General features: G+C 45.4%; 1 protein-coding gene across 1 annotated transcript; it reads left to right on the forward strand.

The window, feature by feature from the left end:
- Positions 1-1,331: 1,331 nt before the first annotated feature.
- Positions 1,332-21,859, forward strand: LOC139563222 (cadherin-15-like). The gene is made up of 14 exons (XM_071381637.1): positions 1,332-1,586; positions 16,263-16,427; positions 16,870-17,025; positions 17,432-17,576; positions 17,686-17,867; positions 18,038-18,166; positions 18,349-18,534; positions 18,958-19,202; positions 19,308-19,450; positions 19,548-19,781; positions 19,921-20,160; positions 20,275-20,420; positions 20,526-20,720; positions 20,833-21,859. Exons 1-14 carry the CDS (start codon positions 1,518-1,520, stop codon positions 21,031-21,033), a joined length of 2,436 nt encoding a protein of 811 aa, XP_071237738.1. The 5' UTR covers positions 1,332-1,517; the 3' UTR covers positions 21,034-21,859.
- Positions 21,860-22,059: the final 200 nt, after the last annotated feature.

Genomic DNA, 22,059 nt, shown 5'->3' on the forward strand with positions numbered 1-22,059 from the left:
AGTGCCTGGTGTAGAGTCGTAATGGTGTTTACTCCCAGCTACCCATTTTAACCTCAGACCCTAGAGAACACACAGAGACAGGGGTGATGAACATTGAGAGTAGCGTGGAGAACAGTCTGGCTTTCAGATCCCACGCTGCTTCCCCGTTTTTCCCTCAGTCTCCCCTCACCTCTGGCCGCCTCATATCAATCAGCAGTCAGCACAGAGGGTGAAAAACAGAGATCAGTAAGTGAGCAGCAATCTCCGAGGAGAAAAACAACAGTCTGGACTGGGTGAGAGGCCTAGCTCCACATCTCTACAAACTTAACAACACTACCTCCTCCTCGCTGCTCTTTAAAGATTCCTCACAACAGCAGAGTCAGCCACCCTTCAAGGATGCTGTTTTGAGAGATTCAGCACGTTGAAAGATTCCCCACTGCCATAAAAGAAGTGCCATACTATAATGCACAGAGAGCAGTAGATCTTCTTCACCCGCTGCTTTGACATGGTGTTCCAAACAACTGAAGATGAAAGGGTGTTGGGAAAATGGTCTGTCTTTCTGAGCGCCCAACATACACATAACAGAACTGCATAGACAGTAAAGGTTCCATATGCACCATTAGGACATTTAATTACCTCCAGCTAGGCAACAGGCTTGTGTCTGTGCCAGAGTTAGTGAAAAGCAGATGACCTGTTCAGAACGGTAGAGAGAAGAGCTTCACTAAGTGAATTCAGGGAGTTCAGTCAGATGACGTAGATTTGGACATGAGTTCTGTTTGCGACAGTGAATATTTCATTAGTACATTGAGGGTGAGTGCAGTATTGAGTGTGAGTGTGTACATACAGTAGAGGCTCCTCCTGGGCTGTGTGGCCCAGGGTCAGGTACAGCAGGCAGGCCAGAGCAGAGCAGTGACAGACTGAACACTGCTGCTGAGGACTGACCTTCACCAGGGCTCTCTCAACACAGCACAGCCACCAGCTGCTCTTCTGCTCTCCTCTCCACACTCCTTTATTTCCCTCTTTCTCTCTCGTTCCCTCACTATAGATAGTTGTCTCTCTCATTCTTCCTGTGTCTCTCCATCTCTCCTTTCCTCTTTTTCTCCCCTCTTTGTCACTCTCTTTACAATTTTCTTTCTCTCTGTCTCTCGCTCGCTCTCTTGCTCTTGCTATCTCCCCTTCTATCTCAATATATCCATCTTTCTCTCTCTCGCCTTTCTCTCTCTCTCTGCATCTAGTGACCCCCCTACTTCCCTTCCCATAGCTGGGGTGTGTCCCAGTTGGAGACTCTGAGGGCTAAGGGGTTAGAATTTCAGACTTCAGCCCTCCCATGCACATGTGCTGTCACTCAATCGCCTCTGCACTCACTGCCCAGAGAGAGAGAGAGGGAGAGAGACACACAGGGGGTTTGGATTTGAGACATTTGGTTCCATTGCCTAGTACTGTGAGAAACCCTGAGCTTCTCTTAAAACTGGTTTGAGAAAGAGGTGCCACTGTGGTCATTGGGTACAGTACGTGTTGGGGTTCATTGAGAAGATCGCATGCTGGCACAGGAGATGGCATCAAGGGGGTTGGCAGTGCTGTGTGTGCTGGTGGCTGGCCTTGGTCAGGTAGGAAATATCATACTACTCTGGTGTCACTCTACATACTTTATGGCCTACACTTTCTTAAATCACACAGAGTTGGAGCTATTTCAACTTCAGGCTATAATATATATGCCATTTAGCAGACACTTTAATCCAAAGCGACTTACAGTTATCCGTGCATACATTTTACGTATGGCTGGTCCTGGGAATTGAACCCACTACCCTGGCGTTACAAACAACATGCTCTACTAACTAAGCTACAAAGGGCTACATTTGATATTTTCTCACAGTCTGCTTGTCAGACTTTAACTTGGATGTATATGTGTTATTTAAAGCAGTTTAAATGTGATTTAAGTGGAAGTAGTTTTAGCTGTTTTTGTCCTATATTTCCACAGTGCAGGAGTTAGGGCTGTGGTGGGACACTGTTTATTTAGTAAATCTATAGTTTATGTTTTAATTTGAATGATATACTTTGTTGACATAACATAAACAGATGTTCATCAATAGAAGTGATACACATCATGTGAAGAGGTGAACGTGGCTATTGGCTAATCTAAACATTTCAGAACCGTCGTAGATCAGATGATGAATACTCTTGTAAACGACCAATGAATGCTGATGTTTTATACATCAGGCGGAAATCGGGGCTCCACTGTTAGCAGGCTTGTCATCAACACCATTATTAGACACATAATGGATGACATTGTAAACAGACATTTTACTAACATAACTCATTCCGTCAGGGCTGTTTATACATGTAATGGAACCCAGGTTGGAGACCTAGACAATTGTCCCTCAGTAACCTCTTCTGTTGAATGGCCTGAAATTATTATGGATGTTGCAGGTTTGCAGGTAAATTAATTTCCAAAAGTATGGATAGAAAGACTTCAAACAATGTTTTAAGCGATGACTTTGAATTTATGATGGCAAAGTGTGTAGCCTACTATACGTTTTTATGCTGACAAAGATCTGAAATGGGTAAGGGCAACTATCTGAGTCACATTTTCTTTACTAGTGTATCCAATTCGAGAACCACATGGTAAATGACATCAGCTGTAGAAGATGGTTGTAATAGATCATTGAAACAGCCATGGGGAATGCCAGTTAGTCACAGTTTGCTGCCGGCCCCACGGACATGTGTCTTACTGTGAGTTAAAGGAACAGGTACAGTTGAAGTCAGAAGTTTACATACACTTAGGTTGGAGTCATTAAAACTCGTTTTTCAACCACTCCACTGATTTCTTGTTAACAAACTATAGTTTTGGCAAGTCGGTTAGGACATCTACTTTGTGCATGACACAAGTAATTTTTCCAACAATTGTTTACAGACAGATCATTTCACTTATTATTATTATTCACTGTATCACAATTCCAGTGGGTCAGAAGTTTACATACACTAAGTTGACTGTGCCTTTAAACAGCTTGGAAAATGATGTCATGGCTTTAGAAGCTTCTGATAGGCTAATTGACATAATTTGAGTCAATTGGAGGTGTACCTGTGGATGTATTTCAAGGCCTACCTTCAAACTCAGTGCCTCTTTGCTTGACATATTAGGAAAATCAAAAGAAATCAGCCAAGACCTCATAAAAAACATTGTAGACCTCCACAAGTCTGGTTCATCCTTGGGAGCAATTTCCAAATGCCTGAAGGTACCACGTTCATCTGTACAAACAATAGTATGCAAGTATAAACACCATGGGACCATGCAGCCATCATACCGCTCAGGAAGGAGACGCATTCTGTCTCCTAGAGATGAACGTACTTTGGTGCGAAAAGTGCAAATCAATCCCAGAACAACAGCAAAGGACCTTGTGAAGATACTGGAGGAAACAGGTACAAAAGTATCTATATCCACAGTAAAATGAGTCCTATATCGACATAACCTGAAAGGCCGCTCAGCAAGGAAGAAGCCACTACTCCAAAACCGCCATAAAAAGCCAGACTATGGTTTGCAACTGCACATGGGGACAAAGATGGTACTTTTTGGAGAAATGTCCTCTGGTCTGATGAAACCAAAATATAACTGTTAGGCCATAATGACCATCGTTATGTTTAGAGGAAAAAGGGGGAGGGTTGCAAGCCGAAGAACACCATCCCAACCATGAAGCACGGGGTTGGCAGCATCATGTTGTGGGGGTGCTTTGCTGCAGGAGGGACTGGTGCACTTCACAAAATAGATGGCATCATGAGGGAGGAAAATTATGTGGATATATTGAAACAATATATCAAGACATCAGTCAGGAAGTTAAAGCTTGGTCGCAAATGGGTCTTCCAAATGGACAATGACACCAAGCATACTTCCAAAATTGTGGCAAAATGGATTAAGGACAACAAAGTCAAGGTATTGGAGTGGCCATCATACAGCCCTGACCTCAATCCTATAGAAGATTTGTGGGCAGAACTGAAAAAGCGTGTGCGAGCAAGGAGGCCTACAAACCTGACTCAGTTACACCTTCTCTGTCAGGAGGAATGGGCCAAAATTCACCCAACTTACTGTGGGAAGCTTGTGGAAGGCTACCCGAAAAGTTTGACCCAAGTTAAACAGTTTAAAGGCAATGCTACCAAATACTAATTGAGTGTATGTAAACTTCTGACCCACTGGGAATGTGATGAAAGAAATAAAAGCTGAAATAAATCATTCTCTCTACTATTATTCTGACATTTCACATTCTTAAAATAAAGTGGTGATCCTAACTGACCTAAGACAGGGAATTTTTACTAGGATTAAATGTCAGGAATTGTGAAAAACTGAGTTTAAATGTAGTTGGCTAAGGTGTATGTAAACTTCCGACTTTAAATGTATGTGATGACGCAACCCATGGGGCTTAGCTTGCACCACAAAATGTGTAATCTGAAAGTAATACACTTTAAGTACAAACACGTACCAAAAAACAAGAACACCAGGACCCCCAGCAATAGACTATAGCCCAATGCCCACTCTACACTTGAAGGACCGTACATTCATGATTTGGATTATCCATAGACTTCCAGTAATCTATTTGTGAATGGACCGATGTGAGAGACCTAAAACCACAGAACAAGATCTTTCAAACCTGAGATCCTAGTTACTCAAGTTACATACAGCACATCATATAACTATTTTAGCTCTGTGTGTAAGTTTAACCTATGTGAGTTTGATGTGTTACAACTCAGTGAGTGGAAAGGGGCTGGTGAGGTTTCACGAACACCTACTACATACGGTATACCCCTATGGGTGGAAGGCTGTGTTGCTTTTGAGAATATCCCTGGGAAAGAAAGAGGGTTGTATTGAACTGGCCTGCCTACAGAGCGTGGGCTCTGTACATAGAGGCAGTCATGTTGGCCAGCAGCTGTTCCCAGATGCGTACTTGATGCCATTTGTCCTGCTCAGTAATCCCCGTGCGGAAAGAGGAGTCGGCCACTCCCTAAACCATGAAATCAGGGAAAAATCCGTCCATAAAGCAGCAGCCGGTGCTGAGTTCATGCTCATTGGAAGAAATCACTCAGTACAGATGCTCAGTGTCTGAAACACAGCTCTGTTCTGTCTGTGTGGATGCTTTCTGTTTTACACAGACTTGGGTTTCAGGAACAGGAAGGGCCTCAACTACAGGGGCAGACAACATTAAAACCACTCTGCCTGTGCACTGTTACCAGAGATTATCTTTCCAAATGACTCTTTCCCAATTATATTTCCTTGATTGCTGGCATCCACTCGCCTCACCTTTTTCTCAAACATCTAAGTGCAGGGGCCTTGGATCTTCTCCTCCAATGTGAAGTGAGGAGGAAGGACACGAAGATGAAGGAAAGACGAATTGGGAAAGAGCCACTGTTGTAACGGGCTTTGGTGTTATCTCCATTTTCACCAGTTGAGTCATTGACCAATTAGTGACCCTTCAACGGATAGGTTCTCTTCATGTTGTTAGAAAACAGGTTCCATTTAGTCTTTGTGTTCATGTTCCATGTGTGGTGGTGGTAGGGGTGGTGATGGTGGTGGTGGTAGGGGTGGTGATGGTGGTGGTGGTAGGGGTGGTGATGGTGGTGGTGGTAGGGGTGGTGATGGTGGTGGTAGGGGTGGTGATGGTGGTGGTAGGGGTGGTGGTGGTGGTGGTGGTAGGGGTGGTGGTGGTGGTGGTAGGGGTGGTGGTGGTGGTGGTGGTAGGGGTGGTGATGGTGGTGGTGGTAGGGGTGGTGATGGTGGTGGTAGGGGTGGTGATGGTGGTGGTGGTAGGGGTGGTGATGGTGGTGGTGGTAGGGGTGGTAGGGGTGGTGGTGGTGGTGGTGGTGGTAGTGATGGTGGTGGTAGGGGTGGTAGTGATGGTGGTGGTGGTGGTGGTGGTAGGGGTGGTGGTGGTGGTGGTGGACCCTTCAACGGATAGGGTCTCTTCGTGTTGTTAGAAAACAGGTTCCATTTAGTCTTTGTGTTCATGTTCCATTCACAACAGATGTGACAAACATTACATTGAAAGGAACAGGAAAATACATTTTTGAAATGGGACACTTGTTATCCCATCTCATTCAGAGCACCTTATGCCTTGCATCAAATGATGTTTTCTCTCTGACACAAAAGGTCATGTATTTTCTTTTGAATGAGATAAGGGAATAGCAGTGGCAGACAAGGCTGACGGAACAAAAACAGCAGTGTTAATGGGCACAGTAATGGTCTCTCCTTGGACTTCTATCATGACCCTCTGAAAGAGGACTGACCCTGGAGTGAATAAGGGGTAGAGGTTGGGGTGATGGTGGTAGGAGTGGTAGGGGTGGTGGTGGTGTTGGTGGTGGTGGTGGTAGGTGTGGCGTTGGTATTAGGGGTGGTGTTGGTGGTGGTCTTGGTGGTAGGGGTGGTGGTGGTAGTGATGGTGGTGGTGGTAGGGGTAGGGGTGGTGGTGGTAGTAGGGGTGGTGGTGGTGGTAGGGGTGGTAGGGGTGGTGGTAGGGGTGGTGGTAAGGGTGGTAGGGGTGGTGGTGGTGGTAGGGGTGGTGGTGGTGGTAGTAGGGGTGTTGGTAGTAGGGGTGGTGGTGGTGGTGGTGGTAGTGGTGGTAGTAGGGGTGGTAGGGGTGGTGGTAAGGGTGGTAGGGGTGGTGGTGGTGGTAGGGGTGGTGGTGGTAGGGGTGGTGGTGGTAGGGGTGGTAGGGATGGTAGGGGTGGTGGTAAGGGTGGTAGGGGTGGTGGTGGTGGTAGTGATGGTGGTGGTGGTAGTAGGGGTGTTGGTAGTAGGGGTGGTAGGGGTGGTAGGGGTGGTGGTGGTGTTGGTAGGGGTGTTGGTAGGGGTGGTGGTGGTGGTGGTAGGGGTGGTGGTGGTAGGGGTGGTGGTGGTAGGGGTGGTGGTGGTGGTGGTGGTAGGGGTGGTGGTGGTGTTGGTAGGGGTGGTGGTGGTGGTGGTGGTAGGGGTGGTGGTGGTAGGGGTGGTGGTGGTGGACCCTTCAACGGATAGGGTCTCTTCATGTTGTTAGAAAACAGGTTCCATTTAGTCTTTGTGTTCATGTTCCATTCACAACAGATGTGACAAACATTACATGGAAAGGAACAGGAAAAAAACATTTTTGAAATGGGACACTTGTTATCCCATCTCATTCAGAGCACCATATGCCTTGCATCAAAGGATGTTTTCTCTCTGACAAAAGGTAATGTATTTTCTTTTGAATGAGATAAGGGAATAGCAGTGGCAGACAAGGCTGACGGAACAAAAACAGCAGTGTTAATGGGCATGGTAATGGTCTCTCCTTGGACTTCTATCATGACCCTCTGAAAGAGGATTGACCCTGGAGTGAATAAGGGGTAGAGGTTGGGGTGATGGTGGTAGGAGTGGTAGGGGTGGTGGTGGTGTTGGTGGTGGTGGTGGTAGGTGTGGCGTTGGTAGTAGGGGTGTTGTTGGTGGTAGTGATGGTGGTGGTGTTGGTAAGGGTGGTGGTGTTAGGTTGGGTGGTGGTGGTGGTAGAGGTGGTGATAAGGGTGGTAGTAGGGGTGTTGGTGGTGGTAGGGATGGTGGTGGGGGTGGTGGTGGTGGTAGGGGTGGTGATAGGGGTGGTGGTGGTGTTGGTAAGGGTGGTGGTGGTAAGGGTGGTGGTGGTAGGGGTGGTGGTAGGGGTGGTGGTGGTGGTAGTAGGGGTGTTGGTAGTAGGGGTGGTGGTGGTAGTGGTGGTAGGGGTGGTGGTGGTAGTGATGGTGGTGGTGGTAGGGGTAGGGGTGGTGGTGGTGGTAGTGGTGGTAGTAGGGGTGGTAGGGGTGGTGGTAAGGGTGGTGGTGGTGGTAGGGGTGGTGGTGGTAGGGGTGGTAGGGATGGTAGGGGTGGTGGTAAGGGTGGTAGGGGTGGTGGTGGTGGTAGTGATGGTGGGGGTGGTGGTAGGGGTGGTGGGAAGACTCCTGAGCCAGAGCTGGGAGAGAGAAAGAAAGGGGACATGATGAGATGAGGAAGTGGATTCGGTCCTGGTACAACCTCCCTCTGGCTTTAATACAATTCCACGCCAAATTAACAAGCGCTATTTTCACTCCCACACTCTGGGAGTGGAGTCCTAAGTAACTCTCATTGTCCCCATTAAGTCAGCAGTCATGAAGCTCAGACACCTCTCTTGTGAAACCCTGGCTAGCACACCCAAGTAATAGGAGGCCCAAGCAGCCATAGCTGAGGGGGTGGGAAGCGAGGTAGATAGCTGCTCATTACAAGACTTTGGAACTGCTCATTTAGAGCCTTTGGAACAGTGACGGGGGAGGACCATGAGGGGAACAGGGCCACCTGTCTGACCCTCCACCCCATGGCCAGAGGGATTGTCAGGCATGCTGCCTGCATTCTCTCCCTCTCCCCTCCTGCTCATGCTGTGGCACTCTGGCTGACTCACATAGACAGACTGTACCTCCACTCAGCTTGCACATGGCTGACTCAGGGGTCTATTTTATATTCTACTTTAGAGAGGCAGGTCTCTAAAGCTATGACTTACTGTTAATTGTAAAAGCCTGATGTTTCTGTCTAGATATGTATGAGTAACAGTAAATATGTGTATCTTGCACTGACTATGACCTGCTGTGGTAAATGGAGTGAATTAAGCAAAAATAAGTGTTTTATCACATAACAGCTACTACTGTAAAACAAAAATACACATTTCATACAGAGTTACTACTCTCATGACATACCTCATACAGTTGGTGCAAGCTTGTAATAGCTCTGAAGATATAAAACTCTCACTCTATGGAAGGGCATCCAGTCATGCTCCCCCACCATGTCCCACCCATGGTGGGTGGATGGGTGGGTGTGTGAGAGAGACTGAGCACCCTTGACTCAACAGCATGAATTTGAATAATTTAATCCTTGGATACTATAGTAGACAACAGCATAATGTTCTATTTACCAAGCTTCAGTAAATAATTGTCCACTCCATGGGACAGATGTTGGTCTCTTAGCAGCTAAATTTCATTCACAAAATGATTGGCACACTTTCAAAGCTATTTTTAGACACAACCGTTTGAGAGAGTTGCCAGGGGTCCTTGTTGCTGGCACTATCCATGAAAGTGTGACAGTCTTGCTTCAGCTACTCAGTGTGGGGTCAGTCTGAGCAGTATTTTCGTCACAGCAACCGATTATTACGTGGAAATGTTGCCCAAAACCTTTTGACAGTAAACGTTATCTAACACTGCGAACAAGATCCTGGATGCTTTGATTGTGAAATACACACTGATTTTGAAATACAATTTATTTAGGTACTGCGCATAGTTAGTATATCAAGCTTGTTGTTGAATGTTTATGTGTATAAATATATATATATATGGGTATGTGTATGTATGTATATACACTACCGTTCAAAAGTTTAGGGCCACTTAGAAATGTCCTTGTTTTTGAAAGAATAGCACATTTTTTGTCCATTAAAATAACATCAAATTGATCAGAAATACAGTGTAGACATTGTTCATGTTGTAAATTACTGTTGTAGCTGGAAACGGCAGATTTTGTATGGAATATTTACATAGGCGTACAGAGGCCCATTATCAGCAACCATCACTAGAAGGCCAGCATCCCGGAGCCTCTTCACTGTTGAAGTTGAGACCGGTGTTTTGCGGGTACTATTTAATGAAGCTGCCAGTTGAGGACTTGTGAGGCTTATGTTTCTCAAACTAGGCAGTCCTATCTACCTACCTCAGAGCGCAGTCCTACCTACCTACCTCAGAGTGCAGTCCTACCTACCTACTTCAGAGCGCAGTCCTACCTACCTACCTCAGAGCGCAGTCCTACCTACTTCAGAGCGCAGTCCTACCTACCTACTACCTACTTCAGAGAGCAGTCCTACCTACCTACTTTAGAGCGCAGTCCTACCTACCTACTTCAGAGAGCAGTCCTATCTATCTCAGAGTGCAGTACTCCTCACTGTGTTAACGGGGGTGTTGACCCCCAAGAGGCACCAGGCAACTGCTGGCCACAGGGTGAGAGGCCAAGGTGTAAAAGTATCTGGGGAAAAGTCCCTAAAACAGTTAATATCGGTGAGAAGAAAGAGGAGATGTGCTGTCCTTCACCCTAGCTGTCAGAGGTGACTGGTGCTAATTGGTAAGATGACTCCTAGGTGTAGCCCAGTCACTGCTGAACTGGAAAAGAGATTAAGATATTACAGAGCCCTCCTGGGTTTGTTTGCCACCCAGATGGAGTTGAGACCACAGGAGATCAACACACTGATGTTAACTGGGTCTGTCTTCCGATCCTCTTCAGAACGTGGCAGGCTCCTTCCAAAGTAGACCTCAAGCCCCATTCAACAACCTGATCTCACAAAACTAACCAGGAGCACAGTGGTCAGTTCTGGTTCACAAGGCTAGACCGCAGCATATATTTCTCTAATTCTGATAGCATATGCTATTATTTTACTTTAGTTATTCTTCCTGAGCTGTTGTTGTATTCAATCAAAACCAGTAACACCACAACAAAAAAAGCCAGTTTGAATTCATAAGTTGCAGAGTAAGTTTTTTGTTGTTGAGTAGAGATGTTGAATCAGGAATTCAACAGGAATGTTGTTTCAGTGTTAACCGCGTCATCCAGTTACAGATTTTGATTGAACAGGGCCTTTGGCCTCTGACTGGCCGTAGCTTGATCTCTGATCTGTGATCAGAGCGATAGTGGAAGGTGAGAAGGCTTTGCTGTCTAGCCTGGTATGTGAGTGTAAACATCTCTGTATGAGCGTAGGCAGGGCTACACCAGTGGCTTAGGGTCGGGGTCAGGAATATAGAGCACTCTAAGATTAGTCTGCTCCTAACTCAGCCTGGACATGGCACTCATAGTTGACATTCTCCTCAGACTGTACGTTACAGCAGCGTGACAAAGTGCCAGTGTGCCATATCTCCAGGCCTAAGGGACAGGGAAGGGCCACCATATCACAATACACAATAGTGATTCAATCTAATAATGTATTTCTCATATCAATGTCTTTATGTATGGAAAGAGCCATGTGAGGAATATAGGCTATGGTCAATGTTCCATATTCTGTTTAGTTGTATTAACATGTTATTACTCTGTAATTACAAGTTGTTACTACAGACTTTATGATTGATGATGAAAAGCTGAATGAGAACAAAAGGTGTTATCTTTTCTGTATCTTTTTAGCACGCAAATTTGTGTATAGACAAGACTTATCTGCCAATATCTGTGATCATCTTGTTACCACTAAATGCTGAGCTTTTTCTCTTAAGGAATGTGTGTTTGAGTGTGGGTGAGGAATTCTGTCATCAGAGCGGATTTGTAAAGTGACCCCCCCAACCCCTAGTCAGGTGCAGAGTTGAACATAAACGGGAGTCTGTAAGTGTGAGTAAGAGAGAGGGTGGGAAAGCACAGGAACTAAATCCATAGGTGGCAGCTGGTGTGAGTGTGTCTGAGTGTGTCTGAGTGTGTGCTTGAGATAAAGGCAGAGCGTGCGTGATAGAGAATGAGAATGAACATGAGAGTAATTGTTTTCGCCAGGCATTATGGAACCGGTGTCGTCCAAAAAGTTATACTTTTGTTATACTTTTGACTCTTCGGACCAGTCATACAGCAAGTCAATGATCCAAAACACAAAATAAAGGGAAAATGGCGAAAAAGCAACACATTTTAGGTTTGGAATGGCCTAGTCGAAGTCCAGACCTAATCCTAATTGAGATGTTGTGGCAGGACTTGAAACGAGCAGTTCATGCTTGAAAACCCTGTTGCTGAGTTAAAGCAGTTCTGCATGGAAGAGTGGGACACAATTCCCCCACAGCAACGTGAGAGACTGATCAACAACTACAGGAAGCGTTTGGTTGCAGGCATTGCAGCTAAAGGTGGCCCAACCAGTTATTGAGTGTAAGGGGGCAATTACTTTTTCACACAGAGGAATTGGGTGTTGCATTGCTGTTAATTAAATAAATAAAATAAGTATCATATTTTAGGGGTTATTTGTAAACTCAGGTTCCTTTTATCTAATATTACATTTTGGTTTAAGATCTGATAACATTCAGTATCAAAAATATGCAAAAGTACAGAAAATCAGAAAGGGGGAAAATACTTTTTCACGGCACTGTATGCATGTCTGTATTCCCAGTCATGTGAAATCCACAGATTAGAGCCTAATGAATTCATTTCAATTGACTGATTTCCTCATATGAACTGTAACTCAGTAACATCTTTGAAATTGTTGCATGTTGCGTTTATATTTTTGTTCATTGTACAATATATACTGAGTATACAAAACATTAAGCACACCTGCTCTTTCCATGACTTAGACTGATCAGGTGAATCCAGGTGAAAGCTATGATCCCATAGGGATGTCACTTAATAACTTCAATCAGTGTGGATGAAGGGGAGGAGACAGGTTCTCATTTACAACTGTGACCTGGCCAAGATAAAGCAAAGCTGTGTGACACAAACAACAACACAGAGTTAGTTACACATGGAATAAACAAGCATACAGTCAATAACACAATAGAAAAAAAGTATATATACAGTGTGTGCAAATGAGGTAAGATAAGGGAGGTAAGGCAATAAATAGGCCATAGTGGCGAAATAATTACAATTTAGCAATTAAACACTGGAGTTATAGATGTGCAGAAGATGAATGTGCAAGTAGAGATACTGGGGTGCAAAGGAGCAAAAATAAATAACAGTATGGGGATGAGGTAGATTGGATGGGCTATTTACAGATGGGCTATGTACAGGTGCAGTGATCTGTGAGCTGCTCTGACAGCTGGTGCTTAAAGTTAGTGAGGGAGATATGAGTCTCCAGCTTCAGTGATTTTTGCAATTCGTTCCAGTCATTGGCAGCAGAGAACTGGAAGGAAAGGCGGCCAAAGTAGGATTTGGCTTTGGGGGTGACCAGTGAGATATACCTGCTGGAGCGTGTTCTACGGGTGGGTGCTGCTATGGTGACCAGTGAGCTGAGATAAGGCGGGGCTTTACCTAGCAAAGACTTATAGATGACCTGGAGCCAGTGGGTTTGGCGACGAATATGAAGCGAGGGCCAGCCAACGAGAGCGTACAGGTCGCAGTGGTGTGTAGTATATGGGGCTTTGGTGACAAAACGGATGGCACTGTGATAGACTGCATCCAATTTGCTGAGTAGAGTGTTGGAGGCTATTTTGTAAATGACATCGCCGAAGTCAAGGATCGGCAGGATAGTCAGTTTTACAAGGGTATGTTTGGCAGCATGAGTGAAAGATGCTTAGTTGCGAAATAGGAAGCCAATTCGAGATTTAATTTTGGATTGGAGATGCTTAATGTGAGTCTGGAAGGAGAGTTTACAGTCTAACCAGACACCTAGGTATTTGTAGTTGTCCACATAATCTAAGTTAGAACCGTCCAGAGTAGTGATGCTGGACGAGAGGATAGGTGCGGGCAGCGATCGGTTGAAGAGCATGCATTTAGTTTTACTTGCATTTAAGAGCAGTTGGAGGCCACGGAAGGAGAGTTGTATGGCATTGAAGCTTGTCTGGAGGTTAGTTAACACAGTGTCCAAAGAAGGGCCAGAAGTATACAGAATGGTGTCGTCTGCGTAGAGGTGGATCAGAGAATCACCAGAAGCAAGAGCGACATCATTGATGTATACAGAGAAAAGAGTCTGCCCGAGAATTGAACCCTGTGGCACCCCCATAGAGACTGGCAGAGGTCCGGACAACAGGCCCTCCGATTTGACACACTGAACTCTGTCTGAGAAGTAGTTGGTGAACCAGGCGAGGCAGTCATTTGAGAAACCAAGACTGTTGAGTCTGCCGATAAGAATGTGGTGATTGACAGAGTCGAAAGCCTTGGCTTGGTTGATGAATACAGCTGCACAGTACTGTCTTTTATCGATGGCGGTTATGATATCGTTTAGGACCTTGAGCGTGGCTGAGGTGCACCCATGACCAGCTTGGAAACCAGATTGCATAGCGGAGAAGGTACGGTGGGATTCGAAATGGTCGGTGATCTGTTTGTTTACTTGGCTTTTGAAGACCTTAGAAAGGCAGGGTAGGATACATATAGGTCTGAAGCAGTTTGGGTCTAGAGTGTCTCTCCCTTTGAAGAGGGGGATGACCGCGGCAGCTTTCCAATCTTTGGGGATCTCAGACGATACAAAAGAGAGGTTGAACAGGCTACTAATAGGGGTTGCAACAATTTCAGCTGATCATTTTAGAAAGAGAGGGTCCAGATTGTCTAGCCCTGCTGATTTGTAGGGGTCCAGATTTTGCAGCTCTTTCAGAACATTAGCTATCTGGATTTGGGTGAAGGAGAAATGGGGAAGGCATGGGGAGGTTGCTGTGGGGGGTGCAGGGCTGTTGACCAGGGTAGGGGTGGCCAGGTGGAATGCATGGCCAGCCGTAGAAAAATGCTCATTGAAATGATCAATTACTGTGGATTTATCGGATGGTGACAGTGTTTCCTAGCCTCAGTGCAGTGAGCAGCTGGGAGGAGGTGCTCTTATTCTTCATGGACTTTACCGTGTCCCAGAACTTTTTGGAGTTTGTGCTGCAGGATGCACATTTCTGTTTGAAGAAGCTAGCCTTTGCTTTCCTAACTGCCTGTGTATATTGGTTCCTAACTTCCCTGAAAAGTTGCATATCGCAGGGGCTATTCGATGCTAATGCCGTACACCACAGGATGTTTTTGTGCTGGTCAAGGGCAGTCAGGTCTGGAGTGAACCACGGGCTCTATCTGTTCCTGGTTCTACATTTTTTGAACGGGGCATGCTTTTTTAAGATTGTGAGGAAAGCACTTTTAAAGGGAAGACATAGGGAAGACAACATATTTAAGTGCCTTTGAATGGGGTATGGTAGTACAACCTGGTCTCAGACCATTTCATATTATTATGTACGTGAATCCGAGATACTCCATTTAGTATGGTATATTACACTTCGTATGGTATGTATGTATTTGTGGATGTTCATCACCTATTTCGTATGATATGTTATGAATTACAATTCATATTATATGTTACGAATTTGTAAAATGTACATTGTGTTACAAATTTGCTAAACGTATGATATATTACGAATTCTAGCTAGGTGGCCAATATTAGCTAGCTGGCTAACATTAGATAGGCTAGGGGTTAGGGGTTAAGGTTAGGGTCAAGTTTAAAAGTGAGGTTATAGGGTTAAGGTTAGGGTTAGGGTTAACTAAAAGGGTTAAGGTTAGGGGAAGGGTTAGCTAACATGCTAAGTAGTTGTAAAGTAGATAAAAAGTAGTAAGTAGTTCAAATGTAGCTAATTAGCTAAAATGCTAAGGTTTTTCCACCCATCCACCCCGACCAACCATCCTAATTTCATTTTTGCCTAAAGTAACCATCTGCCAAACGTAGCATATCATACTAATTTGAGTGTCCAGGATTTACATTTACTAAGTCTATGAGACCAGGCTGGATAGTAGGTGCCAGGCGCACCGGTTTGTGTCAAGAACTGCAACACTGCTGCGTTTTTCACACTCAGCAGTTTCCCCTGTGTATCAAAAATGGTCCACCACCCAAAGGACATCCAGACAACTTGACACAACTGTGGGAAGCATTGACATCAACATGGGCAACTCAATAGTAGGAAGGTGTTCCTAATGTTTGGTATACTCAGTGTATGTCTCCACACACCTAGGCCTAGGCTATTGAAGGATTCAAGACAATGTCATCATTGATTGTACCCAGATTCTGTCTCACTGTAAAAGCAGCCTGTCATTTAGATCATTTGTGAGGTAAAGTCTCCAGTTATCTAAAATTATGTAGAAAAAGGCCAACATTTTCCCGGGTCCTAGGCTACAAAAGAAAAATACCCATGTGTGCAACTTACGCAGCACCTTGCTTTATTACAAAGGTGATTTATTTTCATGTGTTCCAGTACCTCAGAGCCCCCCCCCACCCCCCCCCCCCCCCCCGTCGGGCTCACTTTTTGTTCCGGCACCTCCCAATTTACAAATGAAGCACTGGAGATGTAGTGTATGAAACTTGAACCCATGCCTCTCCACCCCCTCACCCGCCGCAGCCCAGTGGATTCCACATTAGGAACGGGCAGGGGGGTCACCATTCAATCACCACCAGGCCACAGAGAGAGGCCAACTGCTGCAACCCTCACCAACTGATATTAGTAGCCATAACACGACTACCAAAAATATAAAAATGTATTTGGGTTCTGTACTCCTTGACATGAAGAATATGAATCATGATTTAAACGACTTCATTCATCCAGAAATGTATGGCCCTCACTCAGACCATCTAAATGGAAATTGCCATTGAATGAATCGTGTATAATGGTGCTCTTAAATGAATCCCATTCTGTTGCTACAGGTCGGGAGCAGCAGCCAAGCGGGCAGGGAGGACCTTAACCCAGCGGCCCTGTATCCATGGAGACAGAGGAGCAGTGGAGGTTTGAGCAGGGTGAAGAGGGACTGGATCATCCCTCCAATCAGGGTGCTGGAGAACAGCAAGCAGGTCCCCGAAAACCTGGTCCAGGTACTGAATCATGTCATCTCATATCTATACTGATGCTAGGGCCTCTATACATACATTAACTGATGAGAGTGTTGGCTAAGTGACTAAGATGTAAATGTCAGGGTAACACTGACACTTTTTGGTCCAGTGAAATTGATCTTACAAAACATGGTATGTAAGATCAGTCACATGTGATCAAGACAACCTACTGCTCTCAGACTAAAGTGAACATGGTTATTGTCCAGACAGACAGCCCTTTAAACTGAGCATGAAAGAGCCACGCTGGCCTCTCTGACCTCCAGAACCACGAACCAGTTATGTGCTGTTGCTCTCCCTCTCTGTTCCCATCAGTGACCACATTCACATCTGGTACTCTATGTGCTGTTCTGTTCAGTTCGCTCTCCTCTCACCCTTCCAATGAGATTCTCACCCAGCCATCCTCCTGTGTTGTTTGTTCCTCCAGATCAAATCAGACAAGATTTTCACCGGAGAAGTGATCTACAAGCTGGAAGGACCAGGGGTTGACCAGGACCCTAAGTACCTGTTTGAGATAGACGATAAAACGGGCTGGATCAGGAGCATGATTCCCCTGGACAGAGAGAAATACAGAAGCTTCACGGTACAACTCACAGGAGAGACATGAGCACCATTGCCTTTGACATGTAAATTATACTATGTCAGCCAGACCCCTTCTTTTGTCTGGGTAACAAGGAATGTCACATGACATAATATCAATGTTAGTATGTCATTCAATGTTTTTCAACTAAACATCTACCACTGCGATTTTATTACATTGACTGTCATTGTTGAGCGAGAAGGGAAGTTGCGCACAAGTCTGTTACTATCGTGAGCACGTCTGTTACTATAGTGGGGTGCCTTCTTCGTAGGCCTACATGAGCAGCTGTATATAGACCCAAATCAATCACAGTCAATAAGCTGAGAATCGTGTAAGAACAGCAAACACTATGAATGGAAAGACCATGTCTAGAAACATATGAGTAATGTCCTGTTTCTGTTCTCTACAGCTGAAAGCCTTTGCCCTGTCGCTCAGTGGAGAGAGACTGGAGAATCCCTCCACCATTGAGATCGTAGTGCTGGATCAAAATGATAACCGGCCCAACTTCTCCCAAAAAGAGTTTGCTGGGTCCGTTTATGAATTCTCCGTACCAGGTAAACACATGCATCACCTACACACGCTGTGGATGTACACGCAGTCGGTACACAAAATGCCAACTGATTGGGTAGTGAACTGAGAGAGTGATTGATGTTGTTTTAACAGGCACATCTGTGATGTCTGTGACTGCGACTGATGCTGACGACCCAACCACAGACAACGCTATACTGAGCTACTCTATCATTGACCAGGAGAGCATCCCGCTTCTCCGCATCAATAAGACCATGTTTGGCATCAACAACGAGACAGGGGCCATTTACACACGAGACGTGGGTCTAGACTGGGAGGTAGGGGCTCTTCCTTTGTCTTTTCATTGACCCATTATTTAGGTCATGCCCTTTCTGGTTCAACAGAAGCACAACATTTTGAAAGGTGTTTGAAAGGAAAAACGAATTCATGTCAAATAATATACTGTATGTGCCATAAATGACTGTGAACATCTGTGCATTCCTTACAGGTGGTTAAAGGTTTTAGGTTGAAACTGCAGGTTGCTGACATGTCAGGCATGGGGTTAACCAGTCTTGCCAATGCAGTCATACATGTGACTGACATCAACAACAATCCCCCACGATTCTCCCCAGACATGGTGAGTTTCACTGTTTAATCTCTCAGAAGCTGTTAGCTCCCTTCCATCAATTGACTTTTATCAGATGATATAAACGATATGGACACATCATTCAGACCAGCTTCAAAATATAGACATGCACATTCACATGTGTTTATATAAACTAAACACAACTGCTTTGTGTCTCTGTTTCCTGAATACAGTACACTATGTCAGCTGTGGAGAACAAAGTAGACTTCGTGATTGGCTGGGTCAACGCCACAGACAATGATGAGCCAGGGACAGGAAACTGGGAGACAAAATACACCATCGCCAAGGGCAACCCCTCTAGGAACTTTGCCATTCGCACAGACCCTGTGACCAACGAGGGTATTCTGTCAGTGGTGAAGGTACGCTATTCTCCATCCGGCAGGAGGACGGGAGGGAATGTGTGGGGGACATTCTGGCTCCATGTTAGAATGACAAACATGACAATCACTTCATCCAGTTTATATAGAGCCTATATAGAGTATAGAGCATGTGATCACACAGTGGTCAGAGCCAGGCCTTGAAACATGACACTGTTAACCCATCTAGTGGGGACTAACTGAACTGCAAGTCACTGGGTCACATCATTACATTCCGTTAAGAGTCCTGTGCTGTGACATATCACTGGCTGTAGCTGGAATTTTCAAGGATGTGACTGATGCATAAAACGAATACAACAAATATATGGAACGGTATGTAGTTTAGTTATTTCCTAACATGTATGTCAAACCTACGCTATCCAAGTTGTCTTTCAAAACCTCTGCCTTTTTTTGTTGTTGTTGCAGGCTCTGGACTACGAGACCCAAGAGGTGTATACTTTGACTCTGACAGTGGAGAATGTGAACCCTCTCAGCATCAAGGCCCCCAAGGACCCCGTAAGCAGTGCCACAGTGGTGGTGACCGTGGTGAATGAGAATGAGGCCCCACGCTTCAATAAAGACCCCATAGAGATCGTGGTTCTTGAGTCTGTGGTCCCTGGCACCGTGCTGGCCAGTAACATCGCCTACGATCCTGATAATGCAAAACTCAAGTAAGATTGGTGCACTGGAGAACTCTGAATACATAACAATATATATGTTTATGTACTGTATGTGTATCAAAAAGGAAACTAAAACATTACTGTCATTTCCATCAGGTATGACATACTCAGAGATCCTGAGGGATGGCTTATAATCAATCACGAGACTGGAGAAATCACAGCCAGGAAACCGTTCAATGTCCGCTCCCCTCACGTCAAGAACAACATTTACAATGCAGTCATCAGAGTCACAGACACAGGTGAGTATCCCGAGTTAGTCACTGCTTCACCTCACATAACTTGAGACATCAGGTCAAGCAGGAAGTGACAGTGAATAATGATGTCATTTCCTCCTAGATGCTGGTGGAATCTCGACCACAGCGTCTCTGGTGATCACTTTGCGGGAGACCAATGACTTCCTCCCTCAGCTGTTCCCCCTGATGGGGACGGTGTGCAGCGAGTCAGGCCGGGAGACATCTGGTCTGTTCCTGAGTGCTGTGGATGAGGACCTGCCCCCTCATGCTGAACCCTTCACCTTCCAACTGCAAGACATCAATGTGTCTGCCAACTGGACCATCATACAGGTCAATGGTAAGGACTATATATAGCAAGGACAGGACTAGATACTCCTAAAGTCCATGCAGAATGGGTTATGGAGTAGTACGCTATGTCTTCTCATTCCATCTCCCTCGCCCTCTGTCTGTGTTTGTGTGTCGCTCTCTCTCTCCAGAGACTCATGCAGCGCTGCGACCCCTGGTAGAGCTGGAGACAGGGGAATATGCTGTCACTGTGTTGGTGACTGACTCTGGCACCCCTAGTCTCGGTGCATATGCTCAGGTCAATGTGACTGTGTGTCCGTGTGGGAAAGACGGTGAATGTAAGACCGAAGCTGCTGCCATATTCGGAACACGAGTTGGTGTCAGCTTCATCGCCTTACTGGTCATCATGGCCAGCATCGCACTCCTGCTATGTAAGCTATACCTCATGTAAACCCTCACAACACCTGAACAAAGCACATCGCTACATGAACACACACATTTTCCCAAATGTTTCTGTGCAGTGAGATGGGTCTCTGTGTTCTCAGTGCTGCTGCTCCTGGCTGTAGCCGTGGGTAACTGCAGACGGCATCATATGAAGAAAGGAGAGGGGCTGCTGGTGGGGGAGTCAGACGAAGACATCCGTGACAACGTCCTGAACTATGACGAGCAGGGTGGTGGAGAGGAGGATGAGGTCAGACAACATAACATGTTACAGCTGGCAGAACCAAGTTATCTGGTGACATCATCGCCTCTCTTGTCCTATAGACACTTCATACTCCTCCTTTACTCTCACTAGAATGCCTTCAACATTGACCTACTGTGGAACCCAGTGGATGTGGGACCACTCCCAACATCCTTCTACCCTCCCATCTCTGGCATCCCCAGGGGAAAGCAGCCACTCAGGAAAGACTACCCAGACAACCTGCCCTCCCCCTCATATCCACGGAAACCCCCAGCGGACCCCACTGACATTGAGGACTTCATCAATGATGTGAGAGAGAGGATTCCATCATGGCCCTGGCCTATTGTTAGTCAGTTGAAATAAGAACGGTCCAAATCCCCAGAGAGAAACTAATGTATTTCTTGCCTGTGTGTCTCCTCAGGGCCTGGAGGCAGCAGACCATGACCCCAACGTCCCTCCCTATGACACAGCTCTGATCTATGACTACGAGAGTGATGGTTCCCTGGCAGGCAGCCTGAGCTCCATCGCCTCAGCCAGCTCAGACGGCGACCAGGACTATGACTACCTCAACGACTGGGGACCACGCTTTAAGAAACTGGCCAACATGTACGACCCACGCTAAGGAGATTTGCCCTACTGAGCTTTTATCCTCAGATGCCATCCATTTTCTCCTAAACTCTACCTAACTCCCTATTCATAATCATACATCCTCCCTATTCTGCATGAAGCTGAAACCTGATATCCTCTCGGTGTAGAACAGGGTAGAAAATGATTGGCAGAAGTTTAGAGCAGATCTCTGTGTTCCTATTCCTTCTCATGTTTCCAATTGTCTCCAGCAGTGCATTAGCTCAATTCTATTGGCTCTTTTGACACTACATATTGTCCTCCTCCAATCCCTCTCTTTGCTACTGTAAAAGGTTCCTGTTGTCATTTGAGGGACTTTCCTGGGTACTGTTGATATTCTCCTCACAAGTTCAGTGAGTTTGACAGGTTTGATGAGATAACCAGACAACATTCTGCAGCATATGAATGGTTCACCTTTTGCTGAGTGGGATGTGTGTGTCTGCAGAATGGAGAAGGAAGGGAAGGAAACACATGGTAGAGCATACCAACGAGAGAAGAGAAATATGCACTGTAGTCCTCCAGTCAGTCAGTTCACCCATAGAGTCACTTTAACCACAGTGGCCTTACCAGTCAGGTGTGTTGTCTTGGAGGTTTTTCTAATCGTTTTTGGTTTGTAGAAAGTTTTTATATGTGGGAGGAATGTATTGAACAGTGATAGCAAAAAGGGATAAGCATGCTATAAGGGAAACAGAACATCTGTGGGATTCTACCCATGTCTGGTTTTAAGTTTAATACTGTATGTGACCACTACCATTTGAAAACATTTGGATTTTCTAAGTGATGTTAATGTGTTTTCCTTTTTTTATAAATATTTTGTACATACATTTTCCATTTATCTTTAATTTTTTCCCTAACAATATTACATGAATCCTCAACTCCTAAATCAAAATTCACTTGGAGGTCGATACACACACGTTTGATAGTTTGTTAATTAACTCTCCTGCCATTTCAGTTTGACACCAACAATTATAACATTTGAAGCCAATAAGCAATGCCATTACATTTGAGGAGATATGGCTTGGTG

This window comes from Salvelinus alpinus, chromosome 33, assembly GCF_045679555.1.
Source record: "Salvelinus alpinus chromosome 33, SLU_Salpinus.1, whole genome shotgun sequence".
Lineage (NCBI taxonomy): Eukaryota > Metazoa > Chordata > Actinopteri > Salmoniformes > Salmonidae > Salvelinus > Salvelinus alpinus.